The sequence below is a fragment of the Limulus polyphemus genome, unplaced genomic scaffold, assembly GCF_000517525.1.
Source record: "Limulus polyphemus unplaced genomic scaffold, Limulus_polyphemus-2.1.2 Scaffold3527, whole genome shotgun sequence".
NCBI lineage: Eukaryota > Metazoa > Arthropoda > Merostomata > Xiphosura > Limulidae > Limulus > Limulus polyphemus.
In genome coordinates, this window is record NW_013669137.1 from 65,236 (window position 1) to 86,958 (window position 21,723).

The following is a 21,723-nucleotide window of genomic DNA, read 5'->3' on the forward strand; positions in this document are numbered from 1 at the left end:
ATGTGTTCGATGGTCCATGAACTATCGTCGTCTATTAATCTCAAGAAGAGCTAGAGGCACTGTATCAACTTGTCCCTGTAACAACTAGCCCCGGTCTCCCCTACACAGTAAAAATTTTATTGAAGCCTTACGGCTTCCACTTTAAAATCTCTCTCTACAAGTACATGTTTCGACGTGATCTACGTCATCCTCAGATTTTTAATGTTACACTGTAAAATGCACGACTGCAAAATGGTTACGAGGTCAGTCAATTCGACCGACCTCGTAGCGAGAGTCTATAATAATCAAGATATGTTTTGACTCAACTTGGTTTTCCTTGTATGTAAGCTTTAGGCTCTTAGTTCACTACATTGCTGCCTACCCTGACATGACCATGATGTTATGATAAACAAACTATTATATAACTTCCAATTGTAGTAATATTAAAGTAAAGTATGCATTTTACAGTGTAACATTAAATTTTAATATTGAAAGTCATGTAGGGATGATTTATGTATAACTGTATTATCCCTATATTCTTGTTTCATTCTTTTTGGCACTGTCATCATTTTACATTTACAAAATGTTTTTTATTACTTGTTTTGTGACGTTTTTTCCCCCCTGACTGACATTTAGTATATTTTATGAATGTGTGTAATAACATTTAATATCATTGTATTGATTTTTATTTACTCCTTCACTTCATACATAAGATAGGGGTTGGCTCCTTAAAGATACCGACTGTACAGTGTACAAAGCATTGAGTATTCTACATATTACATTCATCTGATATTCATCTTAAGCTTTTTAATTAAAGGAACACCAGATTTCTGTAAGAAAGCTAACTTCAAGGGTTAATGATAACATCGTTTACACTATATATATATATTTTAAATTACTACTAGTTATCACGACTAAGTGATGAAATCGTGTACTGTTCAGAAACACATAGGGTGAACTTAGGTTTGAATTGACGTTAGTGACAAAGTAATTATAGAGTTATCTCGACTGAAACAACAAGAAGAAAAATGAACAATTTCGTGGGCTTGGTTATTTTCTGGTTTGGTATCTTAGCGGCGGTTTCTTGCCTTGTTGGGTAGAGAAACAAATGAAAGTGGGTGGTAATCATCTTTTAAAGTAAAATTCTCTGTAAATGTTGACTTTTAGCGTTCATATTTGTATTATGCCTATTGAATACCTTGGCCATCCCTACATATAGAGTCTACTGAGTCAGTATGGTGATTGCTGTTAACTCTAGGAAAACCAAAACAATTTTCAAATAGCATATGATTTATCCGTTCAATTGTTTTATTTTTTTTTCCGGAGACAAGTACAATTAAAATAGAGAAAATAAATTATACATGAACGTTCTGTCTCCGTAACTCAACCTCAGTTCTATTTAATACAAAAAACACCATTTCAAGTTGTTGAGCAATTAATACAATCAACACTGACGCACATGAGGTTGAAGTCACAAAACATGAGGTAGACATCACAAAGGTGGCAGAAGCTCCCAGTCTTCATGTAATTTACCAGTTTATAATTGTTTGTTTTGTTAGATTTCGCACAAAGCTACAGGAGGTCTATTTTCATTAGCCGTTCCTAATTTTGAAGGGATAGACTCGATAGAAGGCAGCTAGTCAATACCATCCACCGTCAACTCTTGTTAGACCAAATAATAGGATTTGACTGTCACTTTTATAATGCATCTACTGCCCCAAACCATGGTATGCATTTATTAATTTTTTGGGGTGGAGGACGAAATGCTAATCATTGTGTCGCATTTTATATCATCAAATTGATATTCTCAAAATATTTTAGTGAAGAAAAATGTAATTATGCTAAATTGTAAACTACTTGATTTTACGTAAATTAATTAAGATTTTTTTCCATTATCACAATCTACTCTATGACTTTTAATATATTTCAAAGAGCATTGACAACTAGTTATGTTCATTACTGTTTATGAGCCGTGGTTGCTGTTATCAAAAAGGATAAATTTCATAAATCCTAGTTATATTTTCTTTACAAACTTGGAATTTTTACTATATAGAACAAATATCAGTTAAGGTTCTTCCAAACGAAGTAAAACTTTTTCTAATGAGATACATATTTTTTCTTGAGAAATAAGAAATATTTTCCCTAAAACTAAGTTTATTTGTTTCTTCAAAAACCAAGAAATTTGTTGTATGGAAGAGACTCTGGTATATTTCAACATGAGCTAGACGGGCTGGTCAGATATCTTTAAATTCAGCCATAGTCATCCTTTATTTAAATATGCCGAGAGAGGGATTGAAACCAGCCAATAGCACCTACGCCCTGTGTAGTTACTCTTTATTAAATATTGGAATTGTCACATTTATAGCTCTTCTCCCTCATATATAAATGAACTTAGCATCATATCGCGAATCGAACCTTTGGCATTTAAATTCGCAGCCTGGAACACTAAGACGCACTCAGCCATAGAGGAGAGACATTTCTCCAAACAATGTTAACTCATATTTCTTATAAGAACACACTGAGCTTGTTATAATGAAATCCGATAAAGATAACTGAATAGTTAAACAAATATTATTATATTCGTAAATATTGTAAGTGATAGACGTAAATTTGTCAAATTATATAAGCATAAGATAAACTAAGCTATACAATTACCTATTGCAGTTGAAGCAAGGTAACGGTACATCAGTATCAGTACAATTTTAAGCAAGTTCGATGTTAAATTCCTTGCATACTTAACAATTTTAAAGCACACTGATTTATAAAACAAATGGAATCAAATATTGCCCCTTATAAACGTAAATCCCCGATTCCTTTTTAGTAAATTTTCTTCAATATGTTAGTAATATATATCTTGGTTAAAGACAGTTTGTGTGTTCCCATTTAGTGCGTGATAAGACACAAAGCTAGTTTTCATGCGAGTTGTTACCATATTGGGTTACAAGAAACTATTAAGTATCTTTTTTTTTTTTTACATTCCTCAGATGTTGTAAATGGCTTGGCAAAACACAAGTTTTCTAAATTAATGGCTTTTGTTGTTAAAGCATAACATTTTATGCTTAACAGAAATGTCAAGTTGTTAGTGCTTATATAAGATCTTACGTGCGTGGCATGGCATTTTGGGAAGTCTTATAGACTTAAATATAGATAGACCTAATTAAAGCTCATTCTTAAAATCGCCACCGTTTTCATCCTGGCGAGTTTTATTTGTAGGTCACCCAGATATCGCTTAAATTACGCTTGAGAAGCAGGCTAGAAGTTTAAGAATACTCAGCCACGTGCTTTTATTTACGTACATTTTGTTTCAAAGGGAATCAATTGTGCCCAGTCTCATTTTCTTTTCGAATATGATTTATTCACACTGTATTCATCTCTTTAAAAACTCTTGATCTCGTAGCACTGTGACATCACACATAATTTGGTCTATAACACGTAGAGTCGTGTGTGCGTGGGTTGGGATTATTGATTCACCTAGTTCATTTAAAACTAGGTATGTGTTAAGAAAGTCTGTACGACAGATACAACAACAGGAAAAATACTGTAGGTTTTTGGAGGTAACGCTTACTTAATTAATCCTTCTCCGTATAGGTGCCTTATACTTCGATATACAATTATAGAAGGCAAACAAAATATTATTTCCAAATATTGGTAACCAAAATTTGCACCGAGACAAAGATGATTATGATTTGTCGAAGAAACAGTTTTTTGTTTTTTCTAATTTGATGCTTGCATCAGCATTGAATATTTTAGATATGAAAATACGATTTAATTTTGTGTAAGATGTATGGTGTAAGGTTGGTCGTATAATAAAGCAGAGACATGAATGGAACCTCTTCTGAAGAACTGAAACAGATGCACGAATTAATGAACAATTAAATTGTGAAGAAGATCCACAAGCACATTTCATCTACTTTGAGCAACTTCCAAGCTCAAGATTATTGTTTGCAGAAAATACAGAGTTAGCAAAGGTGCATGATCGTGCTTAGGTTAAGTTTCCGAGATAACAGTTAACGATTCTTACAAATTCCACTTTGAAATGCACATTATTTCTCTTATAAAAGTTATGAAACAGTGGATATATAATATGCATATCTAAAAACCCATGTCAATAAAACTTAAATAATTAGTAAATTTCACATTATTAATAGCGATTTTTTTCAGAATATATTTGCACCAATTTGTAAATTCTACATCAACATCAAATGCATTAGTTTTCTACAGAAATGAAACTTGGCTTTACATTTAAATAATTGTAGCAATGTTTATACATGATGTTATTTCTCCAGGTTGTAACTTACAATTTAGGCATCCTAACAACACTTGCGCAATAGAGAACACAAAACAAATAAAATAATTTATTCAATGTTTAACTACGAAAGCCATGGTATTTGTATTTCTTCGCATGTACTTGATCTCCAAGAGTGAATAGTGGAAACACGGAGGTAAGAATTCATAGCGGTTATTGTGAAAAACAAAACTCTCTAGGCTTGCATAAAGTTCGAAGTAATTTTGGATTGTTGATGTCGTTTTAAAAATATAAAAAATAGGAACACTAAATTCATAACACGTCCAATGATCGAATTTACAGGACCATTATATAGTAAGCAGTGTTTTTAAACGTTTTCTATAATTATCTTGTTTAGATTCTTCCCAATAATCTAATTTACAGGACCATTCTAACTTGGGCAATGCTTTCTAACGTTTTCTATTATTTCTACATCTTTCACTATCATCATTTCATAGATTCAGGTGGTACATGATACTTTAACAGTAACATTTTGATAAATTTTATCCATGTGTGATTGATTACTTGCGGGGGATGACGGATGTTTTTGTGATGTCCCACAGACTTAACAGATTGTTGCCATGTCAACTTCATGGTACGAGTGTTTTCTTGTGGGTTTATAGCAAGGCTAAAAAGGCTATCCCTAATGTTGAACAGCTGACCACAGGGAAAACAAACAGCTGGCAGAACCCACTGCAAGCTCTTTACCAATGAATAGTGGAATTGACTGCACATTAAAACACCATCATGACCAACCATTTAAGAGTCATCATGGACCCAAAACAGTTTTTGAATGATGATTAAAGCATTCCATACTGATTTGATAGAGTTCATACCACTTTCTTGCCACCCTCTTGGGTCCCTGGTGAGCAGTGGGCCTTGGAAAAATATCCATAGCTTCTCCTCCTTCTAGGTGGGCCTGCCCATGGCTGAAAGAGCGAAAATGTTTGGCACCGGGTCTTGAATCCAAAACTTGCTGATTACGAGTCCAGCACCCTAACCACCAGACCATGCCAAGTTGAGGTTTGAAGCTAATGCTTAGTTTTTTTCATCTTTCTTGATATCTTGGGAACTGCAAGACTAACAAACAGGGTAGCTGAATAGACCCATATGTGCACCTTCGAACCTCTTATTCTGATGAGCAAGAGAACAAACTTTGATTCTGTGTTCTGATTGTGCTCTGGTAAGACTTTCAAGTTCTGCAAGATTAAACTATAAAATCATTAACTAAAAGGCACAGAGATTATGACAGTCTCGTTCAAATTTCTTTTTTTTCGTTTAAACAGTTTTCGTTTTTCGTTTAATTGTTCATTCTATCTGTTTGCTGAATTCTATTGAACAATACCAACCTCAATAACCACAAGATGTTTAGATTCTTTGTGTGCAAAGCAGTTTCTTATTTTCTTAACAGTTTTTTCACAATTATAAAGTTAATGTTGTTATATCTCAATAAATCACTTTAAGAAAACGTTTTCCATACACAATTCCATAAGTTTTAAAACTTGTCAATAATAAATTCTGTTTCATACTCTTCAGTCTACAGAAATATATAGTACTCTACAAGTCCCAGTAAATCTATTTCTCTACAAAACTAACTGATAATTCATAGGAACATTACTATGGTTTTAATATTCTTCCATTCTATTGTTATCTCTGATTATTTTACTCTGTATTATGTTTCTTACTATCCTGAGCTTGAGAATATACCATTACCATTGCACACTGACTGAGATTAATTCAATTCTTTAACAATATTATTTTACATTCTTAAACTGTGTAACAGCTTCACTCACGTTTTTAGTGAAGGATTAATAACTATTATCATTCAGTATCAAATAGCTGAAGAGTTCCTCATCAACCAGAATTTTTTGATCTAGTAACATTCCTAGCAAACTAGACTATTTTTTTTTACCAGTATCAAGTTTTTTGTAATGATGAAAATATTAGGAAAATTATAGAATTTTTATTGTGGTAAATACTAAAATACAATTAGGATTTGCTATTTTTAGGAACAGAATTTCTCAATTGTAATTAGTAAATCGGAAACAAAGAAACTAACCATATTCTATCCTACTAATATACTCACTGAAATAATGATTTGAACATATATTTGTACAATGAATACTTCTGTCACAATTACATGATTAGAAATACCACTTTTAAGTGCACATGCACCTTACTCACTACACAAAGAATGAATCTTGAATTCGAGTAACTTGATGGAAAACATTTCTCAAACTGGTACATGCAAAAGCAAAACTCAAATAGCTAATAAATATTTTTAGTGCATGCATTTTTGTCAGTTTGGCTGTAATTATAGGTCTATTTTAGACCTCCCACTAACAAAAGTTTGATATAGACATACATATTGCACTTAACTAAAGGTTTGTTTGAAGTTAAGTACAAAGCTACACAATGGGCTATCTGTGCTCTGCCCACCACGGGTATCGAAACCCGGTTTCTAAAGTTGTAAGTCCGCAGACATACTGCTGTGCCACGTGGGGGGGGGGGGGGGCGTTAACTAAGGGACAGTACATATATTGCATTTAACAAAAGAACAGGTGTGAAATTTTGGAAGTGTAACAACTGGTTATTGTTTTTGGTTTTTTCAGGAAAAATTGTGGTACTTGCATCACTTGAATAATGCAAAAAAACTCAATACAATTCTCTGGTGTTTCAGGTGCAATTAAAGTTATTTATATAAGAACGTTTTTGGTGTTTTTTTAAGTTGTTTCTAGCTCATTTTATAATCTTTATTTAAACAAATTGTTTCAGGATCAAAGTTGTTTGGAAGAGGAATTAGTAATTTGATTTTCATATTTATAATTATATTAAAATGCTGCTCTTATTGTGCCATTTCTATAAATAACCTAATGCTGTGCATACAGCACCCTAACAAAATAACAATTTTTAAAGAATAGCCCAGTTTATAAGTGAAAACTTCTCTATGTGTTTTATTCTAGTAATTGACAAATTCTTTCAAGTATAATAATATGAATTACTCATTGTTTTTATTATTTCTTCCAGTATCATGTTCTTTATAATGATCAGTCCACACTTCTTCTTCTTCAAAGTAATCCTCTTCTTCCAGATCAATTTGTCTATTGCTGTTAGAAGCATCTCTCAGCAAATCCTCTGTAAGCAAATCTTGTTGTTCATTTTGGGAAGTCTTTTTTCTTTTTTGTACTTTTTTGGTGTTGGAAGAACATTGGAAAAATTCTCGAAATCAGTTTCTAAAGTAAAGTTATTTTTAACTACACCACTGTCCACTTGAAAATCAAAACCTTTAAAAAAAGATTTGTCATCAAGATGCCATTGGTCCTGTTGAACAGGCTTTGTGTCTAAACTAGCAAAGGAACTCCTTTGATCCTTACTTCTAGTTTTTGCTACTTTCTGGGCAACTTGGTTCATGAGGGCTTTATGGTCAAGCCCAAAAATATTGTGCTTCATCTCTGGTGGTGCCCAAGGAAGCTGTGTATCAGAGGCCTTCGGTTCTTGGTAGAGAGTTTTATCACTTCCGCTACTCTGTGGCACCACCGGATCAGTGGATTGAGATAAATGAAAATATTCATTAGTGTTTTGCTAAAAAATAAAAATAAATTTCTAAAACATTTTCCATAATAAAAACTATATACTATATATATCTAACCTGAAATACCACCAGTCTAACATTTTATTCCTCCAACTTTTGTAAAAAACAATAATCAAGAAGAATTAGCTATAACAGTGAACTATAAAATTACGACTTCATTAAATCATGTTACTGTTGACACACTTTCACAAGTTTTAAAATATAGTGTTTTTCTGTAATACAAGTACTTGATGATTATTTCTTGCAATAGAAGTCCGACACATATGCTGCATTTTTGTAGTTTTGAAATAACCATTCAGGATTTTTTTGGAAGAACAATGTTAAGCCTAGGATAAGGTAAAGAAAATGTTCCAAAAAATATTGAAAAAAAAGGCTAAGATTACACAAGTGAAAAACATCAGGGAAAGGGTTAAGAAATGCCAAGATAGTCAGTAAAAGTAGTTAGTGAATTAAGTTACTATTTCAAATTTATTTAATTGTTTCAGCTTATATTGTTCAAGCCATCAATTAAACTATCATAAAATATTTGTTTTCATGTAAACAAGTTATGCCTCAATTCAGACTAAACAGAACTAGAACTACTAAGTTCTTAGTTCAAGATTAGTCTGTGAGCCATTTGTCTGTCCCAAAAGGTTCTACTGAAATCCCAGTGTATAACAATAGACACTAAAGACTAAACACTTAATTTACATAAACTGCTTGCTTGTTTAAAACACTACAAAACTACAGCATATTGTCAGTATTACAGAATATAATCATTAAATATTCACCTGTATATCCCAAATGCTTCCAGTTTAAGGCCCAGTTCATAACAATAGACACTAAAGACTAAGTAACTAACTTACAAAAGCTGGCTGCTTCTTTGAAACAGCATCCAACTTGAAAGGATGTATCAAACTTGTAGGTTGGAAATCTGGCCCAAAGTCTGCCTCAGCTAATAAGTTTTGAACTTCTAATATTTTAGTAGAAGTTAAATCTTTAACAAATGTGATGCGTGGTATACTTGTCAAGATGGATAAACTTGCTAATTCTCCCCTAAAAGAAACAAAGAACATTGCTCAAAAAATATAACTGTTTTTGAAGTGCACTGTAAGAATCTAGTATAAACTTCCTTGCACAAGATTTGTACAAAATCTACAAGAAAACATTGCACAATAATAACAATTAAAAGCAACATAATACCTATTTCATTGTTTATTATTAAACAGTTTCATATTTATAAAATAAAAATAAGTAAGGTCTGGAAATTATCATTTGATGTTATGTTTAAAATGTTTAACTTTATATATGTTAATGGAATAGCAAAATAGGCAATAAACTATTAGCCCCCCCTCCAACTTTTCCACCAGGTTATTGTGAATCTCATGAACAACCCTGGGCAACATTAAAGGGTTGAAAATCTACCAGTTGGCAGAAATTTCTCATCCCTAAGGTATTATCGTTGGCTATAACATTTCTTATATATTAAGAGTTTGGGGATTTCCATACAACTGAGGTGATTTTATCACTTGTTTTCAATTCAAAAAAAAGATGGTTTAGGTATGGTTAATAAATATCAAGAAATTTCTTTGTTAACACAATTGGTAGTTATTCCCTAAAATGATGGATAACCTAAACAATTGGTCAGAAAGAAATATACAACTTTTAAAACAGCAAACAGGATTTAAAAATGACAGTGTAACAGATCAAAAATTTTGTTTTTAAGGAGTTCATGCAGATGTACATGAAATTAAAAAATGTTTACTAAATGCAGCTTTTATGGATTTAACCATATTTGATTCTGTGATATGCAGGCATATGTTTTTTGCCTGCCTTGAGTCATATAAGAATTTATAAACTTTTTAGTTTATTTAGTTTCTATGCAGTTTTGGCATAATCAAGTGGTTCAGAAAACTGTTGAAGTTGCCTTGTTCTAATTCCTTTTTTACTTTGTTCTCTACAGTAAATAATGCCTATTCTACCTGAGAGGTATGGCAATAACATAGAGCATTCATGTTGAAAGAATCACTGGCTGAATTGACAATGTCTGTATGTTACAGCTGAACAATGCTGTGGGAGAACAAGGGGTTACAAGGTGATGGTGTCAACTGGACAAATAAACTCTGTTTACCTACTGAATTCAAGCATGCTTTCTTGGTTCAGTTCTACTTGGAGATAGTAGAGTGAAGAACATATATGAGATCATGTTTTAGTTCTGTGGGAATCAGAAATCATTCCTATGGAAAGTGAAAGCTGTGGGACTAATCAACTGTGGTTCTGTCTATGCAAGTGTATACAATGCATTTTACTTTTCTTTCATAATAAAGATTGTCTTTGTTTTATTCAAAACTTGTCCATTCTGATTATTTCACAAACAAGAAAACTAAGTCAAGTTTTCAGATTCAAACTATTCCTTAAATTTCCTGGTTGACCCTGATGTTACTAGCAGATTTAACTTATCTGATGTTTGTTCAGAAATTGGTTCACCTGAGAATACCACAGCTCTATCTTCACAAATTGCCATTTGTATAAACTGATAAATGATGGCTTCTGTATAAATAAACATCAATTTGTGTGTGTATCTGTTTCTTATATGTTTTCACATTTCTTGATCAATTAGCACCAACCAAACCTGACACATTGATGCAGGCAGACATGAGGAAGGTCATGGGGGTGAGGTGGTGTATCTCAATCTAATTTTGGAACAACTACCAAATCAGCACAACTTGACAGTGATATAGGATGACATGAGATGGGGGGAGTGAGTTGATCCCCATATAATTTCATATTGATAGAATTCTTGAAAACAGTATGCCATTCTTTTCAGTATTGGTATCTTTATGTATTATATGGCACTTTTAATGTTTATATGTTAAGAAAAAAAAATAGAAGCATAATTTTGTATCTCTTTTAACAAAGGAGTTTTTATTTCACCCATCCAATGGATGGGTACTCCAGTTAGTATGCTATAAAACTAGATATACATAACAAAAACATTTAAAATAAAATCTTGAATAAGAACAGCTAACATATATACGACTAATTAATTTGTTGAACCAAAAATCATGACAAGATTTTCAATAACTAGTGGCATAAAGGTTAACTTATTAGTGTTTGTTGATAATATATTTGTATTAAGAGGTGTTGTGATCCTAAATGTTTTAAAGAGATATTTTTTGAAGTAATCCATTATACTATGAGTACAAGCAAATCAAAGACTGTATTAGTTAAAGGATAAGAATAAGGTCACTACTCTATCATATTTTGTAATTATAAAGGCTCTCCCTATGGAGGCAGGTTTGTACACACTTATCAAAAATATATTAGAAATCAACTTTTGTAATGTTACAAATATTTGGTAAAATTCAAATTGCACTGTGTGGTCACTATATGGCACTGGGTGCAACTAAATGATTTTGGTACATTACAAAAAAAAAAAAATCAGTGTGAGCTGCATCATCAAAAATTCATGTTATATCACTACGAGTATAATTAAATAAAATGAACATCAGTCTATAAAACGTTATTTTAAAAATCACTTGAGCAACAAAAACAGGAGTACAAACTAAGTATGCCCTGTCTCAAGATAGGGTAGGTATGTATTTTCACTTTTGTTTTGTGCCATAAAACTCAACCTAGCAACACATGTGGGACATTTAATTATGTTTTCACATAAAGTTGACTGTTTTTATTATCACATTTTAGGTGAATACAGATTTTCACTGTTTGATATTAATTATAAATTTGTTGAAGTACTGGTAGACAGATAAAATGGACCTGGAGGCCATCAGTTACCTAAGTCTGGTATAATGGTAATGCATCGTTAATCTCCCGAGCTGGTTTTATAAAATATGCTAGGTCTTGAAATTAAATCAAACTGTTCAGACAGCAGATTACTACTTTGAATCAAGTCCTTAGAACTGAAATTAACTCACTCAATAGATTCATCATGCCATGTAATGTTATATAATAGATTAAGCTTGACAACGAGTAATCATGTATAATAATACATAATGAGTGACATCATACAGTAAAATATTCACCCCTAATTATGTTATTTTTAGTGTTTTGTTGAATAAGTGAGAGAAAGAAAAACAACTCACGAAAACTGGATAAAAATATCACATTTACCTGATCTTTCCAGCATTAGAGTTCAGTAGTTCTTCAGCTGTTGCCAAGTTGGGGGTTGAAGATGTCCAATATACAATAATATTACCTAAATCTGGAGACACCTTTACCTAAACGAAATAAAGCATGTACTAATTTCATACAATTAATAGTTTAGATCATATCATTATTTTGCTAGCATCCAAAATTAGCATAATGTAGCTATCATGCATGAAAATTACAGCTGAATCTACAAGAGTTGATGTGGTCTTGGTTTTAACTTATGGTGTGTTGTATACATCAGTACTTTAGTTAGGATTGAAGAGAATTTGACTGAAAACAGTAAATACATAAGAAAAGAATGCAAGTTTCCTTTTATTTTTGATTTTAGCTCAAGAAAGACTTTCTTTTTTTTGCTCATAGGCATTTTTGATATGATTAGAAGTTCTGTGAATTTGTTTAATGCATGCACATTATATAGGGTAGGAGATAAATAAAACTGAAGACAACTGTAATTGTAGTTTCCCACATTTTACAGAAATAAACATTCATTTACAAGAAATATTATGTATGATGGGCAAGATATCAGAGGAGTGGAGGTACATATTCAAAGATGTTCAGAAACTGGGGGTGGGGAAAGGCATCCCTCTGAAAACTGTATAGCTGTACATGTGCCTACTTCCAACATACCAAGTATTTAACACAAGTGTTTTTCTGATATTTCTAATTCAAGAAACTGTTCTAGATGAACTTTTAGTTATCAACTTTCATATAATGATAAAAAATAGAGTGAAAAAGGAATTGGTATAATAAAGGCTTTACCTGTCAAAGCATAGATTCCACCATAAAGCTTTTTACTCATCTGTCTAGCTTTTTTTAGCTCCACTCCTACCCGACATGTACAAGAGTTACTCTGAGAGCTTCAATTTCATGATTATGAAGCTTTTCACTAGTCTGTCTAGTTTCATGTTTAACTCCTACATGACATACAATATTTCACTTACTCCAAGAACTTCAATTCCATGACCATGAAGCTTGTTATTGATTTCTCCAGTGGACATGATATCTGTGATTGCTTCCATTAAAATTGCATTGAATACATTCATTCGTTGATTGTTTGCTGGCTTGGTGTTCCATGTTAGAGAGCCATCACCTCTACTCTGCTTATGAAACCAAGATTGATTAGTAGTTATGAAGTGGAAAACAGTCTTGCAGATATATTGCTCTTAGTACCTATATAATCTTCAATAGTTGGTTAAAAAATTACAATCACATATTAAAAAAAAATATATAACAAATGAATAATGTTTTTTAAAATTCTTAGGTATATCACAAAAACTTTCTAATATAGGTGAAAAAATGTTTAGAAAAACAGTAACCCGACAGGTTTAACTCTTTACACCCATAATCTTTTGCACGTTCTGATGGAATTATTTTCATGATTTCCTAATAATTATCACCATATCTTATAAAATTTCAATTTTCCTAATTTTGTGGATAATAACAGATGCTGTCACTGTCTGATGGGTAAAACAGGATTTTTGGCCAGATGCTGAAAGCTTCCACTCAGGTTTAAGGTGTTAATCCATTCAGGAGTTACTAGTCTAGTCAAAACATTAGGTTAGTCAGAATTCCAGTTTGTGATAGTCTCAGTGTTTTGTCGAGTTTAGATTATGATTTCATTCAACATTCTGAAGAAATGACTTTGTAGTTCTTGTACATCAAATACTACGTGTGGTTATAGCTAAAAAAAAATAAAAGTTGTGCAACACTTTTCACTTAGTTGTTTCATAGTCTTTCGCAATGTCTGAATTTCTTCAAGCGTATCCCTTTTCAGTCTCCATTAGAAATACTACTTAATTTGCACCTCAACATATTTGCTTCTACATCAGAATTTACCTTTGGTCTCTTTGTCATACCTGCTATGATGCAACTTTAAATCAGTTAGACAGTTGAAATTGAAGGTCTATTGCTACTGCTTACTCTTTCAGAAGAAACACAGCTGCACAAGTGCTTTTTCCTAGCCAGTACCATAAATTCAATGGAAAAAAAATTAACTAGTCTTGGAAAATTCTAGATGTGCTTTTTCTTTAAGCTACTTATACTTTTAGCATTTTGTATTATGATTTTAAAACACATGGTAACTGAAAACCAAATAAAGTATTCAGTAGGTGATATGTGACTTACAACCAGAGCATAAAGTAGGCAAGTATTTGATGGCAAGGTATACTTGCACTTATTTAAATCTGTTTTCCACACTGGAAATTTACAAGGATTTTTTTTTTCCATTCCTGAATGTCTAAAATAAATATTTATGAATTTCAGCTCACTCTTTGTTTAAGAAAATATCCGTTTTCAGCTCTATTATCTTTAGTATTAATGAATTGTTCTAAATATAAGTTCTATTGTCGTTTTAAACACTTGCTCCAAAAGTCAACTCTTCCCTCTAACCTAGCAATACTGCATTAACATTGGGTAATTGTAGGATGCCATTGATAAACATACAATATATTTATGTTTTTGTTAATAAAATAGCTAGATACCTACTGTGTGTTAATAAATGTAAACAAGTTAGTAAAACCTCAAATGTTAATACAAAAATATCATATATCTTAACAGTAAAAATTTGTATAATAATTCAATGACGAGGAACCCACTTTGAGACTAATAATGCTTGAAGACGGCTTGAATGGGTAATGAAGAAAAACTTTAATATAAGATGATGAGAAAACCTTGTTGAAAAGTTGTACATTTGCTGTTATGTTAAACTTATATTAAAGTTTTTCTTCATTACCCATTCAAGCCATCTCCAAGCATTATTTTTATAATAATGTTTAATGGAAAATATTTTGCTGCTTTTGATGAACATAAAAGCTTTTATATGTTGAAATATTTCCTTAATAGAACATTTAAAGCTTCTAGTGCCAGAAAAAACTTGCATATGTGTGTTTAATGATTGCTTCTTATTACATCAAACAATGTTGACTGTTAATAAACTTATGAAATGTGATTATACAGTACTTGTAACTGTAAAGTTTTGGCTTTAGCATACTGTTCCAGCCTGTTTCTACAATGAGACAATGTATCAGGTTCGATACTAATGCCTTCTTTGATTTGTTATGTAATGTAACCTCATCACTATACTATAAAGTTTAAGTAATTATTCTCTTATCAATACTGCAGATATATACTTTTCTTTGTTGAATGGCTACATGCAGCATGAATAGTGCTCCCTAAAAATATAATATTATATGTTTATTACAAGTAATACACACACATACAACTTTCAGTAATTATAAGAATGACAGAACACTTTACAAAATATATACCAAGAAATCTGTCATACCACTAAATATACTTGCCCATACTCCACAAATAAAGAATTCTACAGTGACACATCCACATTTGTATTTGTTGTAATTTTCTAGAGAAGAAAAAACTGTTACAAAACATCTGCTTCTGTTTTTTACAGTTGTTTGCTCATCCAAGTAAGTGTCAGAAGATATCAAATAGTGCAAGCCTCAGTTTTTGGTTAATCGGTTCATTATGATGGAACTTAGCATAATTTATTAAGTTGTAATAATATCCAGTAAATAGCTGCAGTAAAGAGTGGGACTTGTGTAATTTGAAAATAAATAAACTCATTTCAAAAGCCTATTTGGTCTCAGTTTTTACAAATTAAAAAAAATTATACTGCATGCAGAACAATTTGCAAAACAAGTATATACATGTCTGGATGAATACTTTGTCTCATAGTAAGAAGCTTTGTAAATGAACATTGACAGGGATGGCTTGTATTCTTGGATAGCTCAATGTTAGAGGAACTGTATTCAAGTACAAGTGCATCTTTTCATTTATCAGCTTTTTCACTGAAAATGCTTTGTTAAGTGTTACCTTTTCATTTTGCCTAACAAAATTTGAAAACAAATACAAGTGCATAGATTACTTATTATAATGGCCGGTTTTCTGTTTTTTACCACTACTTTGACCCCTGTAGATGAAGCATCACCAAATTTGGCATGAAGGTTTGTTGGGTCCATGAGGAGATACATACAAAATTATAGTTTCACATTTTGTGTTTTGCAGTTTTTATGGGCATTTTTGCATTATTTACAATTACATATAAGGCAAGCAACTTTTCATGTCCTAAGATAATCTTTCATTAATCATGAATTTACATAACTTCCATCAATGAGCTAGTAGTGCAATAATTAAGCCAATTCAATAGGTATCATACCTTTTGCTCATTGGAATCATACCAGCGTTTTTTCCTGTGTAAAAAGATAAAAAAAAGGAAAGTTAATTTTACATAGCATAATAATATAAATACTATAAATATTCATTAACTACATACCATGAAATCACTAAAACACACTATCTGAGCTATACAAGTCAGCATTATACACATATTCCAGATTAGATTACAATGACACAAGTTACTGTAAAAGGTTTCAACATAAGAAAATAAGTCACAGTTCACTTGAAAACTTGAAGCTCCTTCAATAGCTTCATTCAGTTTGCAGATAGCTCTAAAGGTGAAAAATAAGAATATTCTGTCCCGTAGATACAATAACGAAGAAAATAGCCACAGCTTAGATGTATTGGGCTAATGATGTAGGGAAAGGTAGGACAGAGGAGCTGATGAATAAGTACAGGGAGTTGATAAAGGAATTTAATGAAAATGGCCATAAGTTAATTTTATCAGGGATACTGCCCAGAATTAACTGTGGGGATGAAATTATAAGTTGGTCATTAGGGCTAAATGCTAGGCTTAGGTTAGTATGTAAGGATGAGCAGATTGGCTGGTTGGACTTGTGGAATCAGTTCAGTGGAAGAAGAGAGCTTTTTCCAATGGATGGTTTACATTTAAATAGAGTAGGGGCTGGCTTGTTTGGTAAGGCTATTAACTCAGCTGTAAGGGAAGTTTTAAACTAGGACTAGACAGTGGTGAGGACCAGGAAACACTGAATGCAAAAAGAATAGGAGACAGAGAAAAATTTAGCATAGGAAAAAAAGTATAGAAGTAGTTATAAGGATAGGCTTAATTGTTACTATTGTAATGCTAGAAGTATAAGAAATAAAATAGATGGCTTTAGAGCATTGGTAGGAATGAAGGATTTTGATATGATGGGAATAACTGAAACATGGTTAAACATAGATGTTTTGATGACAGCAGTTTCTTTGAAATACAGGGTTACATGCTATTTAACAGGGATAGAGTATTAAAGAGGGGGAGGAATGGCCTTGTATGTAAAATGTGAGTTACATCTTATTGAAGTTGAGGATATCAAAAATGATAGCAAGGAGATTGAATCCATTTGGGTTGCTATTAGTGGTTATATGGGGAAAAGGCTTTTAATATGAATTTGTTACAACCACCAAATGATACTGATGAAATTGGTGAGAAACTTTACAATGAGATTAAGATTTCAGCTGTTAATGAAAACATAATTATGTGTGATTTTAATTTCAGGCATATAGATTGGGAAATGCTAAAGTCAAACCATGAGGGAGAAAAGTTTTTGGAAACTGTTCAAGATGGCTTTCTTCACCAATTAGTCAAGGAACTATTAGAAACAATGCTATTTTAGATTTATTGTTAACTTAAAATATAGAAATGATCGAGAGGGTGGAAATTGGGAACATCTGGGTGCAAGTGATCATTGCTGTATTAGGTTTGATGTTTTGCTGCATATGGAGATAAGGAATAATGATATTTTGGTTACAAGTTTCAAACAGGCAAATTTTGAAGAAATGTGACAAGAATTATCTGTTGTGAGTTGGGCAGCTGAGTTACTTGGAGATACTAATCAGATGTGGAAAATTTTTAGAGATAAAGTTTTAAATATTCAAGGTAAGCATATTCCTTATAGAAAGAAGAAAAGGATAGCTGCAAGTGAAAAAACCAGGTTGGCTCATAAGGAGTTTAAGATAAAATTAAAAAAAAGCATCATAAATTTAAGAAATTTAAATTGACTGGTATGACAGAAGATTTAGAAGACTATAGAAGATCGAGAAAGTGGGTGAAACAGGAAATTAGAACATCAAAAAGGATGTATGAGAAAAGGTTGGCTGAAAATGTAAAAATTAATAGCAAGGATTTCTTTAAGTACATTAGGGTAAACAAAATGTTAGGATGGGGGTAGGACCTTTGAGGGATGATAAAAGAAGGCTAGTGTCTGTTGATTATGAGATGGCTGGGTTATTAAATTTAGTTGTTTTTTTTTTTTGGTTTTTACTATAGTAAGATTTAAGCAGTATTTTATATCTTGAACAGTTGATAAATGAAAATGAGATCAAACAAGATAACTGCATTAATTCTGAGCTGGTTAAAAAAAAAATTGGGAAGCTTAAAAAAACAATAAGGCTCCTGGGCCAGATAATATTTCCCTATAGGTTTTTAAGAAGGTTAAATATTGGAATATGTGAGCCACTTACTACTATCTTTTGTCAGTCCTTGAAAAGTGGGCAGGCATCAGAGTATTGGAAGTTAGCTAATGTAAATCATTTTTTTCAAGGGAGGTAATAAAAAGTGTCCCAGTAATTATAGACCTATTAGTCTTACATCAGTTGTGGGAAACGTTTAGGGAAGTCTGTTAAAAGATGCTTTGCAAAGTCATTTAACAAAGTTAAAAATTTTATTGAATAGTCAACATGGTTTCACTAAGAGAAAATCTTGCCTTACAAATCTTTTGACAGTCTTTGAAAAGGTTACTGCTTATGTAGATGATGGTAACGGTGTAGATTTGGTGTATCTGAATTTTCAGAAAGCAACTGACAAGGTGCCACCTAAAAGGTTTGTAAAAATAATTATCTTTGTAGATGTGGGGGATAAATTAGCAAATTGGATAGAAGAGTGGCTGGATGGGAGAAAGCAGAGGGTTGCTACAAATGGAGTTGAGTCAAATTGGATTAATGTCATAAGTGCGCTACCTCAGGGGTCAGTCTTGGGACTTTTCTCTCTTTGATTTACATAAATGACATACATGAAGGAATAGTCAATAAATTACTTAAATTTGCAGATGACATTAAGGTCTTGTGTGTTGTTAGCTGTGAAGAGGATGCTGCTGATTTACAAAAGGATTTAGATAATTTAGTGAGTTGGGCAAATAAATGGCAGATGGGTTTTAATTATAATAAGTGCAAAATAATGTATGTGGGTTATCATAATTTGAATGGGAATAACCTTAACAGAGTTATAAAGGAAAGGGATCTTGGTGTAATACTTGATCAGTCTGAAGCCATCCAAGCAGTGTGCTGTTGCTAGTGGTAGGGCAAATAAGATTTTAGGTTGTATCTACAGAAATATTGAATACAAGTCTAAAAAGGTTATAATTTCATTGTACAGGTCACTGGTTTAGCCACATTTGGAATATTGTGTTCAGTCTTGGGCTCCCTACTTTAGGAAAAACATTGAATTGTTTGAAAGGGTTCAGTGAAGGGTTACTAGAATGGTGCCTGGGATGGAGGGGTTGTCATACGAGGAGAGGCTGAAATCTCTCAAATTGTTTTCTCCTGAAAAAAGAAGAGTTAGGGGGGGGGATCTGATTGAGGTGTTTAAGGTTGTCAAGAGAATAGATAGTGTTGAAATATATTGTGTTGAATGTATTGATGTACTGAATATCCTAAAATGCAAAGTCTTTACATAAATCAATGCTCTGTTTTGGAGAACTCATTCTGATCTGATAGTGATACAGTGATAATTGAATCAGAATAATTTTGCTGTTATTAATATTATTCAATTTTCAAAATATAAGTGTGGTGTTACTGTTACAACTTCGAGATCACCTGGAGCTGGACAGAAAATTATTTCTCAAAAACTTACTTTTTAGTATTTCCAGCACTATTAATGAACCTTTGAAGTAGCTTTCCACGTCTGTTGACTTGGTTACTAGCACAAAAATACGAACTTGTGCAAAAGTAGCTACCTGGATTAATTTTGATTCGTGACAATGATGATGTAGGTGTACACACTGTCGTTTCAATACCTGATCCAAAAATACACAACGTTACTCTGTAAAAAGTTCCCGTTCTTCGAAAACACAAACTTTTAGGTCTCCATCTCAGACACACTTTTCTAACGACATCCATATTATTGACAGACTTTTCAATACAAAAGTTTCAACATCGTGTTATTGCAATTACTACTAACAAACCTACAAGTACTGTGACTGAAAGATGAAGTAAGAGTATTACTCCAAAGTCCGAATACAGACCAGTAAATCTAGTAAAGTGCGTGATTTCAGAAACAAGCACGCAATGGTAACCACTGAAGCAGTGTGACGTAGAAAATATCCTCTCACACGAGTAGTACTGGTAATCAGCACAAGCAATGTCAACCAAATATTATTTCTGAACTCTGATCCAGATTCCTTAACATCCAATTTTCAATGCCGGATTACCCAATAGGCCAAGTAGGCACGTGCCTAGGTCATTAATAATGTTTTTTTTATTATTATTAAGGCCCTATATAATTGTTTTGAGATTTGAATAACAAATTTTATCATTAAGCTACACCACCTTGTGTCTAGTAAGCAAATGGCAGGCTGCAACCTTACGTTCCAAATACATATTGTTACGTCTCCGTTTGTTAATTAACTTTTCGTAACTTCGTTCCGACGAAACTTTAGCGACACAAATCCTTACTTAATAAAACTGGTTTATTCTTTCTGAATATAACTTTACGATACACTTGATTTCAACATTCGCGCTAAAACAAACGCTATAACGAACTTTAACAATACTCTCTGACTGCAAATCAATTACTCACTACCTACACACATTATTGTCACGTTGTGAGCGTCTTATATATATACCAGACAAACGTATATCTAGTAAATGCTAGGGCATTCACGAAGGAACAAGATAGTTCTAGAAACGTGGCGTGACACTAGTCACGTGACCTCGCTGACGCAACAATATTGAATATACTACTCAAAACTGTAACAGTATATAAACAATATAAATTAAAAAACGGAGACGTAACAAAAGTTAAGTGTATCGGTTAAGTTATATTCGGAAAGAATAAACCAGTTTTATTAAGTAAAGGCTTGTGTCGCTTAAGTTTCGTCGGTACGAAGTTACGGAAAATCTTAGTATTTGCTAGATGGGGTAGGCGGATATATATAAGATGGGGAAAACGTGACGCGGGAAGGTAATGTAATATGTGTGTAGATAGTGAGTAATTGATCTGCGGTCGGAGTATTATTGACGTTCGTTGCTATAGCGTTTGTTTAGCGCGATTGTTGTCTATTTTCTAGAACTATCTTGTCATCGAGGTCACGTGACTGGTGTGGCGCCCACAACACTGCCCCCTCCTTAATATTGTTCGTCCCGAACAATAACCACATACAATAAACCAATAACAATAAACAATAACTTAATTAACTGTACAGAATTACAAACACAAAATTACAATTCAACAAAGTCTCTTAATTTTACGGGACGTATCTTCTTCCGTACTGGTCTCCATCTCGTTTGGCTTCTGCTTCATGTGGGGTTCATCTGCTTCATCAATAAATGTCCTATCATCGGTAACAGTCACATCAGTGGTAGTAACTTCATCAAGAGCTTCATCGTTTCCCTTCTCAAAGCTGAGTAGAGTTTCTTCTTCGACGGTGGCTTCTTCAGGTGGCACGTCTTCAGCAGCGTCATTTGTTCTGTTGTCCGCTTCATCCCAACTGAAATGTCCTGGACTGTGATAACATCAAAGCCTGTTGGCATGCACCACTTTTGGTTTACCTCGCCGACCACATTTTATCCAATAAGTCACGTCTGAGAG

At 32.7% G+C, this 21,723-nt stretch overlaps 2 protein-coding genes across 2 annotated transcripts in view; one reads left to right on the forward strand and one right to left on the reverse strand.

Annotated features, from left to right (window-relative positions):
* LOC106469522 (RING finger protein 166-like) overlaps nt 1-21,723 on the forward strand; it is an 85,063-nt gene that overhangs the window by 41,485 nt on the left and 21,855 nt on the right. The window lies entirely within an intron of this gene.
* Nucleotides 7,249-20,230, reverse strand: LOC106469523 (putative ribosome-binding factor A, mitochondrial). Its single transcript, XM_013930022.2, has 6 exons — nt 19,768-20,230; nt 16,180-16,213; nt 12,947-13,102; nt 11,967-12,073; nt 8,702-8,891; nt 7,249-7,789 (listed from the first exon to the last, which is right to left on the reverse strand). The coding sequence occupies exons 1-6, from the start codon at nt 20,031-20,033 to the stop codon at nt 7,388-7,390; spliced, it is 1,155 nt and encodes a 384-aa protein (XP_013785476.1). The 5' UTR covers nt 20,034-20,230; the 3' UTR covers nt 7,249-7,387.